Source organism: Petromyzon marinus, chromosome 69 (genome assembly GCF_048934315.1).
Source record: "Petromyzon marinus isolate PM22_M1 ecotype Great Lakes invasive population chromosome 69, UKy_Petmar_22M1.pri1.0, whole genome shotgun sequence".
In the NCBI taxonomy this organism is placed as follows: domain Eukaryota; kingdom Metazoa; phylum Chordata; class Hyperoartia; order Petromyzontiformes; family Petromyzontidae; genus Petromyzon; species Petromyzon marinus.
In genome coordinates, this window is record NC_133735.1 from 7,359,998 (window position 1) to 7,379,984 (window position 19,987).

A 19,987-nucleotide genomic window follows, 5' to 3' on the forward strand; every position below is an offset into this window, starting at 1 on the left:
ACTCACTGACTCACACACTCACTCACCCACCCATTCACTCACCAACTCACTCACCTACTCATCCACCTACTTACTCACCTTACTCACTGACTCACACACTCACTCACTCACCCACTCACCCGCCCACTCGCTCGCCCACTCACTCGCCCACTCACTCACCTACTCACCCACTCGCTCACTCACCTACTCATTCACCCACTTACCTTGCTCACTGACTCACACACTCACTCACCCACTCACCCAACAACTCACTCACCTAGTCATCCATCCACTTACCTTACTCACTGACACACTCACTCACTCACCCACTCACCCTCCCACTCGCTCACCCACTCACTCGCCCACTCACTCACTGACTCACACACCCACTCACTCACCTACTCACCCACCTACTCACCTACTCACTCACCCACCCACTCATTCTCCCAACCACGCACCCACCCACTAACTCACCTACCCACCCACTCACTCACCTACTCACTCACCCACCCACTGACTCACCTACTCTCTATGGGTCGCTATGGGTCTCTGTGTATAGAGATACATAGAGACCCATAGAGACCCATACAGATACATAGAGACCCATATAGACCCATATAGATCCATAGAGATGCATAGAGACCCACAGAGATACATAGAGACCCATATAGATACATAGAGACCCATAGAGATACATAGAAATACATAGAGACACAAAGAGACCCATAGAGATACATAGAGACCGATACAGATACACAGACACCCATAGCGACCCATAGAGATACATAGAGACCCATAGAGATACATAGTGATACATAGAGACCCATATAGATACATAGAGACCCATAGAGACCCATAGAGATACATAGAGACCCATATAGACACAGAGAGACCCATAGAGATACATAGAGACCCATAGAGATACAGAGACCCATAGAGATACATAGAGACCCATAGAGATACATAGAGACCCATATAGATCTATTGAGATACATAGAGACCCATAGAGATACATAGAGACCCATACAGATACATAGAGACCCATAGAGATACACAGAGACCCATAGAGACCCATAGAGATACATAGAGATACATAGAGACCCATAGAGATACATAGAGATACATAGAGACCCATAGAGATACATAGAGACACATAGAGATACATAGAGACCTGTAGAGATGCATAGAGACACATAGAGATACATAGATATACATAGAGACCCATATAGATACATAGAGACCCATAGAGATATATAGAGACCCATAGAGATACATAGAGATACACAGAAATACATAGAGACCCATACAGACCCATAGAGACCCATAGAGATACATAGAGATACATAGAGACCCATAGAGATACATAGAGACCCATATAGACCCATAGAGACCCATAGAGATACATAGAGACCCTTAGAGATACATAGAGACCCATATAGACACAGAGAGACCCATATAGACACATAGACCCATAGAGATACATAGAGACCCATAGAGATACATAGAGACCCATAGAGATACATAGAGACCCATAGAGATACATACACATATAGAGATACATAGAGACCCATAGATATACATTGAGATACACAGAGACCCATAGAGATACATAGAAACCCATAGAGATACATAGAGACCCACAGAGATACATAGAGACCCATAGAGATACATAGAGACCCATAGAGACCTATAGAGATACATAGAGACCCATAGAGATACATAGAGACCTATAGAGATACATAGAGACCCATAGAGACCCATAGATATACATAGAGATACACAGAGACCCATAGAGATACATAGAAACCCATAGAGATACATAGAGACCCACAGAGATACATAGAGATACATAGAGACCCATAGAGATACATAGAGACTCATAGAGATACATAGAGACCCATAGAGATACATAGAGACCCATAGCGATACATAGAGATACATAGAGACCATAGAGATACACAGACCTCAACAAATTATTCCTTTAAGCCACACCTCCTTGGTGACGTCATCGTATTTATTTTCAGGTCCACGCCCTCTCGATGACGTCTTCGTGTTTATTTCCCAGACACCCCCCCGCCGTGACGTCATCCCGCCGCCAAAGGAACGTCACCGCATTTGATTTCCAGTCGTCGCCCCCTCCACCTCGGTGACGTCACCCTTATTTATTTTCCTGTCCACGCCCCCTGGTGACGTCACCATATTTTAATGACGCAGAGTCCCCGCCCTCTCGGCGACGTCATCGTGTTTAGCTCCCCCCCTCAGTCCACACCCCTTCGCTGACGTCACCATATTTACATCTCTACGAGCCTCCGCCCCCCTCGCAGACGTCATCGCTTGACGTCTGAAAGGCCTCGCCCCTTTACTCCCTCCCAACCCACCACGCCCCCCACTCCCCACCCACCCCTCCCCCAACCCAACCCCGCCCCCAACCACCCAATCCCCGCTCCCCAACCAACCAAACCCCGCCTCCAACCACCCAAACCCCGCCCCCAACCACCCAATCCCCGCTCCCCAACCAACCAAACCCCGCCTCCAACCACCCAAACCCCGCCCCCAATCACCCAATCCCCGTTCTCAACCCAACTCTGCCCCCAACCACCCAATCAATCCCCGCTCTCCAACCAACCAAACCCCGCCTCCAACCACCCAAACCCCGCCTACAACCACCCAAACCCCGCCCTCAACCCCGCCCCCAAACCAACCTAACCCCACCCCCCAAGCAACCAAACCCCGCCCTCAACCCCGCCCCCAACCACCCAATCCACGCTTTCAACCAACCAAACCCCGCCTCCAACCACCCAAACCCCGCCTTCAACCCCGCCCCCAACCCAACCAAACCCCGCCTCCAACCACCCAATCCCCGCCCTCAACCCCGCCTCCAACCACCCAATCCCCGCTCCCCAACCAACCAAACCCCGCCTCCAACCACCCAAACCCCGCCCCCAAACCAACCTAACCCCCAACCCCCCAAGCAACCAAACCCCGCCCTCAACCCCGCCCCCCAACCACCCAAACCACGCCCCCTACTCCACCACCTCCCCCCACGTCTCCCTGCACCACAGCAGGAGACTTCAACGCTGCGAGAGCGATGATGGACGAGGTGGTGGAGGAGGAGGTGGACGAGGTGATGGAGGAGGAGGTGGAGGAGGAGGTGGGAGGCCTGCTCCTCTATCACTGGAGCCAGTCGTTCGCCTCGCAAAAGGTGAGACATGCCAACAACCTCGGGTTCTCTACTGCTGGATGAGGCTGGGATATGATGGGTGGGGTGGTGGTATTGACCATACTTCACCACTCTGGTCAATGGGGGATGATGCATGCCGGGGAGCGTAGGAGTACTGCCCAACAATGCAATTCGGGTGCAGTCCGTAACGTGTTAATTCACTGCTGGCTGAGGCTGGGATATGATGGGTGGGGTGGTGGTATTGACCATACTTCACCACTCTGGTCAATGGGGGATGGTGCATGCCGGGGAGCCTAGGAGTACTGCCCAACAATGCAATTCGGGTGCAGTCCGTAACGTGTTAATCCACTGCTGGATGAGGCTGGGATATGATGGGTGGGGTGGCGGTATTGACCATACTTCACCACTCTGGTCAATGCGGGTGATGTGAGTGATGTTCGTGACACCTGGTGATGTGAGTGATGTCGCCTGGTGATGTGAGTGACGTCACCTGGTGATGTGAGTGACGTCACCTGGTGATGTGAGTGATGACGCCTGGTGATGTGAGTGACGTCACCTGGTGATGTGAGTGACGTCACCTGGTGATGTGAGTGATGACGCCTGGTGATGTGAGTGACGTCACCTGGTGATGTGAGTGACGTCACCTGGTGATGTGAGTAATGTCACCTGGTGATGTGAGTGACGTCACCTGGTGATGTGAGTGACGTCACCTGGTGATGTGAGTAATGTCACCTGGTGATGTGAGTGACGTCGCCTGGTGATGTGAGTGATGTCACCTGGTGATGTGAGTGACGTCACCTGGTGATGTGAGTGATGACACCTGGTGATGTGAGTGACGTCACCTGGTGATGTGAGTGATGTCACCTGGTGATGTGAGTGACGTCACCTGGTGATGTCGCCTGGTGATGTGAGTGATGACGCCTGGTGATGTGAGTGACGTCACCTGGTGATGTGAGTGATGTTCATGACACCTGGTGATGTGAGTGATGTGAGTGACGTCACCTGGTGATGTGAGTGACGTCACCTGGTGATGTGGGTGACGTCACCTGGTGATGTGAGTGACGTCACCTGGTGATGTGAGTGACGTCACCTAGTGATGTGAGTGACGTCACCTGGTGATGTGAGTGATGTCACCTGGTGATGTGAGTGATGACACCTGGTGATGTGAGTGACGTCACCTGGTGATGTGAGTGATGTCACCTGGTGATGTGAGTGACGTCACCTGGTGATGTGAGTGACGTCACCTGGTGATGTGAGTGACGACACCTGGTGATGTAAGTGATGTTCATGTCACCTGGTGATGTGAGTGACGTCACCTGGTGATGTGAGTGATGTCCATATCACCTGGTGATGTGAGTGACGTCACCTGGTGATGTGAGTGACGTCACCTGGTGATGTGAGTGACAGCAGACACAGAGACAGCTGTCACCTGGGCAGGGGGGGGGGGGGTTGAGGGGGACGTGCCCCCCTAGGGCAACGGCAGAAGTCACCGCCCAGCTCCTGGCAACACCGCCGCTTGAACCTCTTCCTCCTCCATCGGCGTGAATCACCGCCACCACCACCGCCCCCACCACCTCCGCAGGTGCGGCTGGTGATCTGTGAGAAGCGTCTGGCGTGTGAGGAGCGAGAGGTCTGCCTGCCCCTCAACGAGCACAACGAGCCGTGGTTCATGCGGCTCAACCCGGCCGGCGAGGTGCCGGTGCTGGTGCACGGCAAAGTCGTGGTGTGCCAGGCGGACGCCATCGTCACTTACCTGGAGGAGACGTTCACGGGCGGTGAGGGCGGACGCGCCACCAGCCAGCCAGCCAGCCGCTCGCTCGCCCGCTCACTCACCCACCCGCTCGCTCACCCACTCACTCAACCACTAACTCACTCGCTCGCTCACTCACTAACTCACTCGCTCGCTCACTCACTCACTCACCCGCTCGCTCACTCACTCACTCAACCACTAACTCACTCACTCACTCATCCACTCACCCACCCGCTCGCTCACTCACTCACTCAACCACTAACTCACCCACTAACTCACCCACCCACACACTCACTAACTCACTCAGCCCCTCACCCACTCACTCACCCACCCACTCACCCACTCACTCACCCACCCACCTACCTACTCACCCACCTACCCACTCACTCACCCACCCACTCACCCACCCACCCACTCACTCACCCACCCACTCACCCACTAACTCACCCACCCACCCACTCACTCACCCACCCACCTACCTACCCACTCACCCACCCACTCACCCACCCACCTACCCACTCACCCACTCACTCACCCACCCACTCACTCGCCCACCCACGTATCCACCTCCCCCACCCCCTCCGCCGTGCCAGACGCGGTGCCCCGACTCCTGCCGGAGGCGGGCAGCCCGTACCTGGCCCGCGTGCAGCACTACCGGGAGCTGCTTGACTCGCTGCCCGTGGACACGTACACTCACGGCTGCATCCTGCACCCGCACCTCGCCAGCCACGGCAGTCTGCCCGCATTCGCCACGGCACACATTCGCAGTGAGTCGCCCGCTCGCTCGCTCGCTCACCCACCCACTCACCCACCCGCTCGCCCGCCCGCTCGCTCGCTCACCCGCCCGCTCGCCTGCTCGCTCGCTCACCCACTCACCCACCCGCTCGCCCGCCCGCTCGCTCGCTCACCCTACATACTCGCTCACTCGCTCACCCACTCACCCACCCGCTCGCCCGCCCGCTCGCTCGCTCACCCGCCCGCTCGCCTGCTCGCTCGCTCACCCACTCACCCACTCGCTCACCCACCCACCCACTCACTCACCCACCCGCTCACTCATCCACTCGCTCACCCACCCACTCACCAACTCACCCACTCGCTCACCCACCCACTCACCCACCCACTCAACCACCCACCAACTCACCCACCCCACTCACCCACCCGCTCACCCACCCGCTCACCCACTTGCTCACCCACCCACTCACCCACCCGCTCACCCACTCGCTCACCCACCCGCTCACCCACTCGCTCACCCACCTGCTCACCCACTCGCTCACCCACCCACTCACCAGCTCACCCACCCACTCACCCACCCACTCACTCAACCACCCACCCGCTCACCCACTTGCTCACCCACCCACTCACTCACCCACTCGCCCGCTCACCCACCCGCCCACTCACCCACTCGCTCACCCACCCGTTCGCTCGCCCGCTCACCCGCTCGCTTACTCACTCGCTCACCCACCTACTCACCCACCCGCTCGCTCACCCACCCACACACCCACACACAAACACACCCACCCACACACCCACACACCCACCCACTCAACCACCCACCCACGCACTCACCCACCCACACACCCACACACAAACACCCACACACAAACACACCCACCCACACACCCACACACACCCACACACACCCACACACCCACACACACCCACACCTAACCACACACCCACACACACCCACACACACCCACACACCCACACACCCACACACACCCCCACACCCCGCGTGGAACAGATCAGATCATCAACACGGATGCGGAGCTGAAGAAACTGGCCAGGGAGCATCCAGAGATGCGCGACCTCTACCTGGGCAAGCTGCGCCGGTTCAAGGTGCCCACTGCCACCATCGCCTACACACACCTACACACACCTACACACACCTACACACACATACACCTACACACCTACAACAACAACAACAACCGCCATTCGCCACTAAGTGGCGGCGACGTCACCACGACGCTTGTGCCAGGACACGTGCACCCTGAGGCCACGTGGAGTGTCGAACGCCCGCTGGCAGGAGGTCACGGGGCAGACCCAGGTGCCACGGGTCGACTGACTGAGATGACTGGCTGATGCACCACCTGTGCCCCCTACTCTGCCAACCTGCTGTGCTTTAGCCACCCGGCGCTCCGCTCGTTGTTGTGAGCGTCGCTCCTCCGCCCTCCGTTGTTGTTGGAGGGCGACTGCCTCCAACTGCCCAGTAGCGTCCTTCACGAGCCTCCTCCACAGAGGCCGATCTTGACACGGCTGGTACCGGTCATCGGCAAGTCCACTCAGCTCCACGTCCTCCTGTACCACATCACTCCATCTCTTCTCTAGCCCGTGCCGCGCCCGCTTAGCCCCCTCGATCCGGCCAAACAAAAGCTGTTTCGGCATGCGGTGGCTGGGCATGCGAGCTATATGACCCAGCCAACGCAGCCTTGCTCGCCGGAGGAGCTCACCGATGGGACCTTGCCCAGATCTTTCAAGGATTCGTGAGCTCCTCACACAATCCAGTCTGGTTAAACCCAGGATGGATCGTAGGCAGGCCAGCCTAAATGTTTCTAACCGACGAAGATGTTCCATTAGGGGGGTCCACGTTTCGCAAGCGTAGAGGAGGGGGGGAATGACCGTGGCCGAGAAGACCTGAAGCTTAGTGCGGAGCGACAGACCAGGTAGCTTCCACACAACTGATGAAAAGATATTGCCGCTCGACTGATTTGGAGTGAGACCTCTGCTGTTAAACTGGAGCCGGTCATAAGCACACTTCCCAGGTATGGGAAACTCTCCACTCTCTCCACAACTGCCCCATCACCGATTGGGAGTTGTGGAGGTGGAGTGTCCGATGGTACAAGATACCCAGGTAGGTGCTTAGTTTTGGTGGGGCTGATGGTAAGGCCCCATCTATTAGTGGCACGCTCCAGTCTCAGCAGCAGCGTCGCCAACTCCTCCTCTGAATGAGCAGCTATTACCAAATCATCAGCATACATAACGTGGTTGAGCAATAGGGAGCCATCTCTTGACCGCACCCGGACATCGATCAGCCTCCCATTATATCTGTACCATATGGAGATTCCCCCGGTACAGCTATTGAAGGCTTCACGAACTACGTGGTCGAAATAGATGTTAAATAATGTGGGAGCCAGAGGACATCCCTGTCGCACCCCAAGGTGTACAGGGAAAGGCTCGGACTCCCGGCCACGTAGTTTTACCCGGGCCCGCTCACCATCATGAAGGTCCTTAATGATCGTGAGCAGAGGGTCAGGTACTCCAAAAGCACGAAGAACAACCCAGAGCCCAGGCCCATTGATGGTATCATAGGCCTTGACCAGGTCAATAAAGCAGAGATGTAGGTCTTGTTGGAATTCCCTACACCTCTGCTATAGCAGACGGACAGAAAATATGGCATCTGTGCAGGACCGCCCTTTTTTGAAACCGCACTGGGGCTCCGCAAGCCTCTTCTCAGCGTGCCTGGCAAGGCGATGTTGAATAATCACACATACACACCCACATCCACACCCACACACAGTGATACAATGTATCACTGTGTGTGTGTGTAGTGTATAATGTATCACAGTGTGTGTGTAGTGTATAATGTATCACTGTGTGTGGTGTATAATGTATCACTGTGTGTGTGTGTAGTGTATAATGTATCACTGTGTGTGGTGTATAATGTATCAATGTATGTGTAGTGTATAATGTATCACTGTGTGTGTAGTGTATAATGTATCACTGTGTGCGTGGTGTATAATGTATCACTGTGTGTGTGTGGTGTATAATGTATCACTGTGTGTGTGTGTGGTGTATAATGTATCACTTTGTGTGTGTAGTGTATAATGTATCACTGTGTGTGTGTGTGGTGTATAATGTATCACTGTGTGTGTAGTGTATAATGTATCACTGTGTGTGTGGTGTATAATGTATCACTGTGTGTGTGTGGTGTATCATGTATCACTGTGTGTGTAGTGTATAATGTATCACTGTGTGTGTGTAGTGTATAATGTATCACTGTGTGTGTAGTGTATAATGTATCACTGTGTGTGTGTAGTGTATAATGTATCACTGTATGTGTAGTGTATAATGTATCACTGTGTTTGTGTGGTGTATAATGTATCACTGTGCGTGGTGTATAATGTATCAATGTATATGTAGTGTATAATGTATCACTGTGTGTGTGTAGTGCATCATGTATCAATGTGTGTGTAGTGTATAATGTATCACTGTGTGTGTGTAGTGTATAATGTATCACTGTGTGTAGTGTATAATGTATCACTGTGTGTGTAGTGTATAATGTATCACTGTGTGTGTGGTGTATAATGTATCACTGTGGGTGTGTGTGTAGTGTATAATGTATCACTGTGTGTGTAGTGTATAATGTATCACTATGTGTGTGTAGTGTATAATGTATCACTGTGTGTGTAGTGTACAATGTATCACTGTGTGTGTAGTGTATAATGTATCACTGTGTGTGTGTATTGTATAATGTATCACTATGTGTGTGTAGTGTATAATGTATCACTGTGTGTGTAGTGTATAATGTATCACTGTGTGTGTGTGTGTGGTGTATCATGTATCACTGTGTGTGTAGTGTATAATGTGTCACTGTGTGTGTATGTGTGGTGTATAATGTATCAGTGTGTGTGTGTGTGTAGTGTATAATGTATCACTGTGTGTGTAGTGTATAATGTATCACTGTGTGTGTATGTGTGGTGTATAATGTGTCACTGTGTGTGTAGTGTATAATGTATCGCTGTGGGTGTGTGTGTAGTGTATAATGTGTCAGTGTGTGTGTGTAGTGTATAATGTATCACTGTGTGTGTATGTGTGGTGTATAATGTATCACTGTGTGTGTATGTGTGGTGTATAATGTATCACTGTGTGTGTGTAGTGTATAATGTATCACTGTGTGTGTATGTGTAGTGTATCATGTATCACTGTGTGTGTAGTGTATAATGTATCACTGTGTGTGTAGTGTATAATGTATCACTGTGTGTGTAGTGTATAATGTATCACTGTGTGTGTAGTGTATAATGTATCACTGTGTGTGTATGTGTGGTGTATAATGTATCAGTGTGTGTGTAGTGTATAATGTGTCACTGTGTGTGTATGTGTGGTGTATAATGTAGTCTAAGCTACTGGAGCAGGATGACCTGGCACACGTGGAGCGCGTGTTGGAAGATCTGGACCGGGTTCTGGATCAGGTGGAGACGGAACTTGAACAGCGCAGCCAGGAGAGCCCAGGTGAGTGAGAGAGTGAGATGGTGAGTGGGTGAGAGGGTGAGTGGGTTAGTGGGTGAGTGAGAGAGTGAGATGGTGAGAGGGTGAGTGGGTGAGTGGGTGAGAGGGTGAGTGGGTGAGTGGGTGAGAGAGTGAGTGTGAGAGTGGGTGAGAGGGTGAGATGGTGAGTGGGTGAGAGAGTGGGTGAGAAAGTGGTTGAGATGGTGAGTGGGTGAGAGAGTGGGTGAGAGAGTGGGTGAGAGAGTGGGTGAGAGAGTGAGAGAGTGGGTGAGATGGTGAGTGGGTGAGTGGGTGAGAGAGTGAGAGAGTGAGTGGGTGAGAGAGTGGGTGAGAGAGTGAGAGAGTGGGTGAGATGGTGAGTGGGTGAGATGGTGAGTGGGTGAGTGGGTGAGAGGGTGGGTGAGATGGTGAGTGGGTGAGTGGGTGAGAGAGTGCGTGAGAGGGTGAGTGGGTGAGATGGTGAGAGGGTTAGATGGTGAGTGGGTGAGTGGGTGAGAGAGTGCGTGAGAGGGTGAGTGGGTGAGAGGGTGCGTGAGAGGGTAGGTGAGTGGGTGAGAGGGTGAGAGGGTGAGTGGGTGAGATGGTGAGATGGTGAGAGGGTGAAAGGGTGAGAGGGTGAGATGGTGAGATGGTGAGAGGGTGAAAGGGTGAGAGATGGAGAGAGTGAGAGGGTAAGTGGGTGGGTGAGTGAGGGGGTGAGTGAGAGGGTGAGTGAGTGAGAGAGTTAGTGGGTGGGTGAGTGAGAGGGTGAGTGAGAGGGTGAGTGAGTGATAGGGTGAGTGAGATGGTGAGTGGGTGAGAGAGTGGGTGAGAGGGTGGGTGAGAGGGTGAGATGGTGAGAGGGTGAGATGGTGAGTGGGTGAGAGAGTGAGTGAGAGAGTGGGTGAGTGAGAGAGTGGGTAAGTTGGTGAGTGGGTGGGTCAGAGGGTGAGAGAGTGAGAGGGTGAGATGTTGAGATGGTGAGATGGTGAGTGGGTGGGTGAGAGGGTGAGAGAGTGGGTGAGTGGGTGAGATGGTGAGTGGGTGAGTAGGTGAATGGGTGAGATGGTGAGATGGTGAGTGGTCTAGTAGGTGAAAGAGTGAGTGGGTGAGATGGTGATTGGTGAGTGGGTGAGTGGGTGGGTGAGAGGTTGAGAGAGTGGGTGAAAGAGTGAGTGAGAGAGTGGGTGAGATGGTGAGAGGGTGAGATGGTGAGTGGGTGAGAGGGTGAGATGGTGAGTGGGTGAGATGGTGAGTGGGTGAGATAGTGTGTGGGTGAGATGGTGAGTGGGTGAGTGGGTGAGTGGGCGAGTGGGGGAGATGGTGAGTGGGTGAGTGGGTGAGTGAGAGGGTGGGTGGGCGAGAGGGTGGGTGAGATGGTGAGATTGTGAGTGGGTGAGTGGGTAAGATGGTGAGTGGGTGAGTGGGTGAGAGAGTGGGTGAGAGGGTGAGTGGGTGAGATGGTGAGTGGGTGAGTGGGTGAGATGGTGAGTGGGTGAGTGGGTGAGATGGTGAGTAGGTGAGTGGGTGAGAGGGTGAGAGAGTGGGTGAGTGGGTGAGAGAGTGGGTGAGAGGGTGAGATGGTGAGTGGGTGAGAGAGTGAGATGGTGAGTGGGTGAGTGGGTGAGAGAGTGGCTGAGAGAGTGGGTGAGAGGGTGAGTGGGTGAGAGGGTGAGATGGTGAGTGGGTGAGTGGGTGAGATTGTGAGTGGGTGAGTGGGTGAGAGGGTGGGTGAGAGGGTGGGTGAGAGAGTGGGTGAGATGGTGAGCGAAAGAGTGGGTGAGATGGTGAGTGAGAGAGTGGGTGAGATGGTGGGTGAGGGAGTGGGTGAGAGGGTGAGTGGGTGAGAGAGTGGGTGAGAGGGTGAGTGAGAGAGTGGGTGAGATGGTGAGTGAGAGGGTGGGTGAGAGAATGGGTGAGATGGTGAGTGGGTGAGAGGGTGGGTGAGATGGTGAGTTGTGGGAAGCGATAGTGTAGCGGTTAGCGCGCTGCGCTATGAACCTGGCGACCCGGGTTCGATTCCCGCTCACGGCCACCACCAGTGACGATTATCTGAACCGGTCGCGGGCCTCCCCTAGGTCGACTCAGCCTCAAATGAGTACCTGGTACTCATTTGAGGCTGAGTACCCTACAGTCTGTTACAGGCTATATGGGGGATCTTTGTGTCTTTGTTGAGATGGTGAGTGGATGAGAGAGTGGATGAGAGAGTGGGTGAAATGGTGAGATGGTGAGATGGTGAGTGGGTGGGTGAGTGGGTGGGTGAGTGGGTGGGTGAGTGGGTGAGTGGGTGGGTGAGTGGGTGGGTGAGTGGGTGGATGGGTGGGTGGATGGGTGGGTGGGTGAGTGGGTGGATGGGTGGGTGAGTGGGTGGATGGGTGGGTGAGTGGGTGGACGGGTGGGTGAGTGGGTGAGTGGGTGGACGGGTGGGTGAGTGGGTGGACGGGTGGGTGAGTGGGTGGACGGGTGGGTGAGTGGGTGGACGGGTGGGTGAGTGGGTGGACGGGTGGGTGAGTGGGTGGACGGGTGGGTGAGTGGGTGGACGGGTGGGTGAGTGGGTGGACGGGTGGGTGAATGGGTGGACGGGTGGGTGAGTGGGTGGACGGGTGGGTGAGTGGGTGGACGGGTGGGTGAGTGGGTGGACGGGTGGGTGAGTGGGTGGACGGGTGGGTGAGTGGGTGGACGGGTGGGTGAGTGGGTGGATGGGTGGATGGGTGGGTGGGTGGATGGGTGGATGGGTGAGAGAGTGGGTGAGTGGGTGAGAGGGTGAGTGGGTGAGTGTGTGAGTGAGTGTGAGTGGCACAGTAGGGGGCATAGGTGGTGCATCAGCCAGTCGTCTCAGTTCGTGAGTGTGAGGAGCGGTGGCGCAGCGGTTAGCACTGCACGATGAACCCGGCAAGAGACCCTCCCGCCCCTCCCCCCTTACTCGCCCCTCCCCCTACTCATTCGCCCCTCCCCCCTTACTCGCCCCTCCCCCTACTCATTCGCCCCTCCCCCTACTCATTCGCCCCTCCCCCTACTCATTCGCCCCTCCCCCTTCTCACTCGCCCCTCCCCTTATTCACTCGCCCCTCTCCCTCCTCACTCGCCCCTCCCCCCTCACTCGCCCCTCCCCCCTCACTCGCCCCTCCCCTCTCTCCTCACTCGCCCCTCCCCCCTACTCACTCGCCCCTCCCCCAATTCACTCCCCCCTACTCACTCGCCCCTCCCCCCTCTCACTCGCCCCTCCCCTCTCTACTCACTCGCCCCTCCCCTCTACTCACTCGCCCCTCCCCCAATTCACTCCCCCCTACTCACTCGCCCCTCCCCTCTCTACTCACTCGCCCCTCTACTCACTCGCCCCTCCCCTCTCTACTCACTCGCCCCTCTACTCACTCGCCCCTCCCCTCTACTCACTCGCCCCTCCCCTCTCTCCTCACTCGCCCCTCCCCTCTCTACTCACTCGCCCCTCCCCTCTACTCACTCGCCCCTCCCCTCTACTCACTCGCCCCTCCCCCTCTCTACTCACTCGCCCCTCCCCTCTACCCACTCACCCCTTCCCCTACTCACTCGCCCCTCCCCCTACTCACTCGCCCCTCCTCTCTACTCACTCGCCCCTCCCCCAATTCACTCCCCCCTGTTCACTCGCCCCTCCCCTCTCTACTCACTCGCCCCTCCCCTCTCCTCACTCGCCCCTCCCCTCTCTCCTCATTCGCCCCTCCCCTCTACTCACTCGCCCCTCCCCCAATTCACTCCCCCCTACTCACTCGCCCCTCCCCTCTACTCACTCGCCCCTCCCCTCTCTACTCACTCGCCCCTCCCCTCTACTCACTCGCCCCTCCCCCAATTCACTCTCCCCTACTCACTCGCCCCTCCCCTCTCCCCTCTCTCGCCCCTCCCCTCTCTACTCACTCGCCCCTCCCCTCTCTACTCACTCGCCCCTCCCCTCTCTCCTCACTCGCCCCTCCCCTCTCTACTCACTCGCCCCTCCCCCAATTCACTCGCCCCTCCCCTCTCTACTCACTCGCCCCTCCCCCAATTCACTCGCCCCTCCCCTCTCTACTCACTCGCCCCTCCCTCTCCCCTCCCCTTAGACACGGAGGCTGGCGGCGAGCTGTGGTGGCTGTGCGGCCCCGCCTACAGCCTGGCGGACGCCTGCCTCGTCGCCACCCTCCACCGCCTCTCCTTCCTGGGCCTCTCGCGCCGCCGCTGGGGCCCCTCGGCGCAGCGCAGGCCGAGGCTCGCGGCCTACTACGAGCGCTCGGCGCGCCGCGAGGCCTTCGCGCGCGTCCTCAGGCCAGCCGACAACGTCCTCCGCTCGGCGCTGATGCCTGCGGCCTTGAAGGCCGCGCGGCGCCACGGGCCTCGCCTGATTCTCCGCGGGGCTGCGGCGCTCCTCGCCGGCGCGGCAGCGGCCGCGCTGGCGGTGCTCGTCGCGCGAGTGGCGAGGCGCAGGCTGGCGGCGGCGGCGGTGGTGGCGGTGGTGGTGGTGGGGAACGTCGCGGGTAGGGCCGGGTGAGGTGTGTGGGGGGTGGTGAGGTGAGGTGAGGGTGGTGAGGCTAGGTGGGGGTGAGGGGTGGTGAATGGTGAGAGGTGGTGAGGCTAGGTGGTGAGGGTGATGAGGTGAGTTGGAGAGTGACGCGATTTTTGCGGGTGGGTGAAGTGGGGCAGTGAGGTGGGTGAGAGGGGTGGGAGACCTCCTGCCACAGGTGCTGGGGACCTGGGTTCGAGCCCTGGGTCTGGGTGTCTCTCTCTCTCTCTCAGGGGGTTCACGATGGCCGTGTCAGAGACACTGAGAGTCTGGGTTCGAGCACTGGGTCTGGGTGTCTCTCTCTCTCAGGGGGTTCACGATGGTCATGTCAGAGACACTGAGAGCCTGGGTTCAAGCCCTGGGTCTGGGTGTCTCTCTCTCTCTCAGGGGGGTTCACGATGGCCGTGTCAGAGACACTGAGAGCCTGGGTTCAAGCCCTGGGTCTGGGTGTCTCTCTCTCTCAGGGGGTTCACGATGGTCATGTCAGAGACACTGAGAGTCTGGGTTCAAGCCCTGGGTCTGGGTGTCTCTCTCTCTCAGGGGGTTCACGATGGTCATGTCAGAGACACTGAGAGTCTGGGTTCAAGCCCTGGGTCTGGGTGTCTCTCTCTCTCTCAGGGGGGTTCACGATGGCCGTGTCAGAGACACTGAGAGCCTGGGTTCAAGCCCTGGGTCTGGGTGTCTCTCTCAGGGGGTTCACGATGGCCGTGTCAGAGACACTGAGACCTGGGTTCAAGCCCTGGGTCTGGGTGTCTCTCTCTCTCTGGGGGTTCACGATGGCCGTGTCAGAGACACTGAGAGCCTGGGTTCAAGCCCTGGGTCTGGGTGTCTCTCTCTCTCTGGGGGTTCACGATGGCCGTGTCAGAGACACTGAGAGCCTGGGTTCAAGCCCTGGGTCTGGGTGTCTCTCTCTCTCAAAGAGTTCACGATGGCCTTGTCAGAGACACTTGAGAGCCTAGTTCAAGCCCTGGGTCTGGGTGTCTCTCTCAGGGGATTCACAATGGCCGTGTCAGAGACACTGAGAGTCTGGGTTCAAGCCCTGGGTCTGGGTGTTTCTCTCTCTCTCAGGGGGTTCACGATGGCCGTGTCAGAGACACTGAGAGCCTGGGTTCAGGCCCTGGGTCTGGGTGTCTCTCTCTCTCTCAGGGGGTTCACGATGGCCGTGTCAGAGACACTGAGAGTCTGGGTTCAAGCCCCGGGTCTGGGTGTCTCTCTCTCTCAGGGGGTTCACGATGGCCGTGTCAGAGACACTGAGAGCCGGGGTTCAAGCCCTGGGTCTGGGTGTCTCTCTCAGGGGGTTCACGATGGCCGTGTCAGAGACACTGAGAGTCTGGGTTCAAGCCCTGGGTCTGGGTATCTCTCTCAGGGGGTTCACGATGGCTGTGTCGGAGACACTGAGAGTCTGGGTTCAAGCCCTGGGTCTGGGTGTCTCTCTCTCTCAGGGGGTTCACGATGGCCGTGTCAGAGACGCTGAGAGTCTGGGTTCAAGCCCTGGGTCTGGGTGTCTCTCTCTCAGGGGGTTCACGATGGCCGTGTCAGAGACACTGAGAGCCTGGGTTCAAGCCCTGGGTCTGGGTGTCTCTCTCTCTCAGGGGGTTGACGATGGCCGTGTCAGAGACACTGAGAGTCTGGGTTCAAGCCCTGGGTCTGGGTGTCTCTCTCTCAGGGGGTTCACGATGGCCGTGTCAGAGACACTGAGAGTCTGGGTTCAAGCCCTGGGTCTGGGTGTCTCTCTCTCTCAAGGGGTTCACGATGGCCGTGTCAGAGACACTGAGAGTCTGGGTTCAAGCCCTGGGTCTGGGTGTCTCTCTCTCAGAGGGTTCACGATGGCCGTGTCAGAGACACTGAGAGCCGGGGTTCAAGCCCTGGGTCTGGGTGTCTCTCTCAGAGGGTTCACGATGGCCGTGTCAGAGACACTGAGAGCCGGGGTTCAAGCCCTGGGTCTGGGTGTCTCTCTCAGAGGGTTCACGATGGCCGTGTCAGAGACACTGAGAGCCGGGGTTCAAGCCCTGGGTCTGGGTGTCTCTCTCAGGGGGTTCACGATGGCCGTGTCAGAGACACTGAGAGTCTGGGTTCAAGCCCTGGGTCTGGGTGTCTCTCTCTCTCAGGGGGTTCACGATGGCCGTGTCAGAGACACTGAGAGTCTGGGTTCAAGCCCTGGGTCTGGGCGTCTCAAGCCTCCACTCCGACACTGGCGTCGCATGCAGAGCGTGTCCGCTGCCGAGCGATATCATCACGTGCGTGCACCTAGCCTGGCACGGCCGCGCCGCAATGGCGTCACCCCGCCGCTGTGCCACGAACCCGGCGAGGGAGCCGAGTTCGATTCCCGCTCACCGCCACCACCACCACCACCGCCGCCACCACCGCCACTGTACATGGGGGGGGGGGAGATTTATCAGTGTCTTTGTGGAAACGTGTGTGCGTGTCATCTGTGCAACGTGGGGGTCACCCATCCACTCGCCCATCGAACCATTCTCTCACCCACTCACTCAACTACTCATCCACTCAACCACTCACCCACTCATCCACCCACTCATCCACTCACCCTTCCACTCACTCAACCACTCTCTTCTACTCACCCAATCACTCTCTCCAACTCACCTATCCACTGTCCCGCTCACCCACTCACTCTTCCATCCACTCACTCTCACCCAGCCACTCACCCAGCCACTCTCCCACTCACCCAGCCACTCACCCACTCACCCAGCCACTCAGCCACTCACCCAGCCACTCACCCACTCACCCAGCCACTCACCCACTCACCCAGCCACTCACCCAGCCACTCACCCAGCCACTCACCCTGCCACTCACCCACCCACTCACCAGCCCACTCACCCACTCACCCAGCCACTCACCCAGCCACTCACTCAGCCACTCACTCAGCCACTCACTCAGCCACTCACTCAGCCACTCACTCAGCCACTCACCCAGCCACTCACCCAGCCACACACCCACTCTCCCACTCACCCAGCCACTCACCCAGCCACTCACCCAGCCACTCACCTACTCACCCACCCACTCACCCAGCCACTCACCCAGCCACTCACCCTGCCACTCACCCAGCCACTCACCCAGCCACTCACCCTCGTGGCTAACTCGCTGTGCTGTCCGTGCGGGGTCGACTGTCTGCTGCGTTGTCGAGACGAGGCGGGCCGGGTCCCAGTCTACCCCCACTCGGGGTTCAATAAAGGACGTCGTGTCTGTGATGAGAAGACTGTCTCCGTGTCTCCGTGTGTCTCCGTGTGTGTCCGTGTCTCCGTGTGTGTCTGTCTCCGTGTCTCAATGTGTCCCCGTGTCTCAGTGTCTCCGTGTCTCCGTGTGTCTCCGTGTCTCCGTGTGTGTCCGTGTCTCTGTGTCTCAATGTGTCTCGTCTCTGTGTGTCTCAATGTGTCTCCGTGTCTCTGTGTCTCCGTGTCTCCGTGTGTCTCCGTGTCTCAATGTGTCTCCGTGTCTCCGTGTGTGTCCGTGTCTCCGTGTCTCAATGTGTCTTCGTGTCTCTGTGTGTCTCTGTGTCTCCGTGTGTGTCCGTGTCTCAGTGTGTCTCCGTGTGTCTCCGTGTGTGTCCGTGTCTCAATGTGTCTCCGTGTCTCTGTCTCCGTGTGTCTGTGTCTCAATGTGTCTCCGTGTCTCTGTGTGTCTCTGTGTCTCAATGTGTCTCCGTGTCTCTGTGTGTCTCCGTGTCTCAATGTGTCCCCGTGTGTCTCCGTGTCTGCGTGTCTCCGTGTTTCCGTGTGTGTCTGTCTCCGTGTCTCCGTGTCCCCACGCCCCTGTCTCCATGTCTCCGTGTCTCAGTGTCTCTGTGTGTGTCTGTCTCTGTGTCCCCGTGTCTCAGTGTCTCTGTGTGTGTCTGTGTCTCCGTGTCCCCATGTGTGTCTGTGTCTCCGTGTCTCAGTGTGTTTGTCTCCGTGTCTCAGTGTCCCCGTGTGTGTTCGTGTCTCAGTGTCTCTGTGTGTGTCTGTCTCCGTGTCCCCGTGTCTCAGTGTCTCTGTGTGTGTCTGTGTCTCCGTGTCCCCATGTGTGTCTGTGTCTCCGTGTCTCAGTGTCTCTGTGTGTGTCTGTCTCCATGTCTCAGTGTCTCTGTGTGTGTCTGTCTCCGTGTCCCCCGTGTGTGTCTGTGTCTCCGTGTCTCAGTGTGTTTGTCTCCGTGTCTCAGTGTCCCCGTGTGTGTCTCCGTGTCTCAGTGTCTCTGTGTGTGTCTGTCTCCGTGTCCCCGTGTCTCAGTGTCTCTGTGTGTGTCTGTGTCTCCGTGTCCCCATGTGTGTGTGTCTCAGTGTCTCTGTGTGTGTCTGTCTCCGTGTCTCAGTGTCTCTGTGTGTGTCTCCGTGTCCCCATGTGTGTCTGTGTCTCCGTGTCTCAGTGTCTCTGTGTGTGTCTGTCTCCGTGTCCCCCGTGTATGTGTGTGTCTCCGTGTCCCCCGTGTGTGTCTCCGTGTCTCTGTGTTTGTATCTGTGTCTCAGTGTCCCCGTGTGTGTCTGTGTCTCCGTGTCCCCGCGTCCCCGAGTCTCCGAGTCTCTGAGTCTCTGTGTCGCAATGTGTGTCTGTGTCTCCGTGTCTCAGTGTGTTTTTCTCCGTGTCCCCGTGTCTCCGAGTCTCTGTGTCTCAATGTGTGTCTGTGTCTCCGTGTCTCAATGTGTCTCCGAGTCCCCGAGTCTCTGTGTCTCCGTGTCTCCGTGTCTCAGTGTCTCAGTGTCTCTGTGTGTGTCCGTGTCCCCGTGTCTCAATGTGTCTCCGAGTCTCTGTGTCTCCGTGTCTCAGTGTCTCAGTGTGTGTCCGTGTTCCCGCGTCTCCGTGTCTCTTAGTCTCCATGTCTCAATGTGTGTCTGTGTCTCCGTGTCCCCGTGTGTGTCTGTGTCTCCGTGTCTCAGTGTGTGTCTCCGTGTCTCCGTGTCCCTGTGTCTCCGTGTTTCAGTGTCCCCGTGTCTCTGTGTCTCCGAGTCTCTGTGTCCCCGTGTCTCCGTGTCCCCGTGTCTCCGTGTCCCCGTGTCCCCGTGTCCCCGTGTCTCCGTGTCCCCGTGTCCCCGTGTCCCTGTGTTTCCGTGTCTCAGTGTCCCCGTGTCTCTGTGTCTCCGTGTCCCCGTGTCTCCATGTCCCCGTGTCCCTGTGTCTCCGTGTCCCCGTGTATCCACGTCTCAGTGTCCCCGTGTCTCAGTGTCCCCGTGTCTCCACGTCTCAGTGTCCCAGTGTCCCCGTGTCCCCGTGTCTCCACGTCTCAGTGTCCCCGTGTCTCCACGTCTCAGTGTCCCCATGTCTCCTCCCGGTACCCGTTGCTGGCACCGGTGCTGATTGTTGAACTTCGTTTGCACCGCACGTAGCCTGCCGTGATTATAATCAGAGGTGGTGGTGATGAAGATTGTGGTGGTGGT

General features: G+C 56.9%; 1 protein-coding gene across 2 annotated transcripts; it reads left to right on the top strand.

Moving 5' to 3' along the window:
* The first annotated feature begins 2,979 nt into the window (after positions 1-2,979).
* On the top strand, positions 2,980-17,836 carry LOC116957011 (ganglioside-induced differentiation-associated protein 1-like). 2 transcript variants are annotated; one of them, XM_032978921.2, is made up of 6 exons: positions 2,986-3,181; positions 4,743-4,935; positions 5,504-5,677; positions 6,655-6,749; positions 10,028-10,142; positions 14,188-17,836. In XM_032978921.2, exons 1-6 carry the CDS (start codon positions 3,068-3,070, stop codon positions 14,610-14,612), a joined length of 1,116 nt encoding a protein of 371 aa, XP_032834812.2. In that variant the 5' UTR covers positions 2,986-3,067; the 3' UTR covers positions 14,613-17,836. The 2 variants fall into 2 exon arrangements, with proteins under 2 accessions (XP_032834813.2, XP_032834812.2); XM_032978922.2 differs by lacking the exon at positions 5,504-5,677 and having other exon boundaries at positions 2,980-3,181.
* The last annotated feature ends 2,151 nt before the right edge of the window (positions 17,837-19,987 follow it).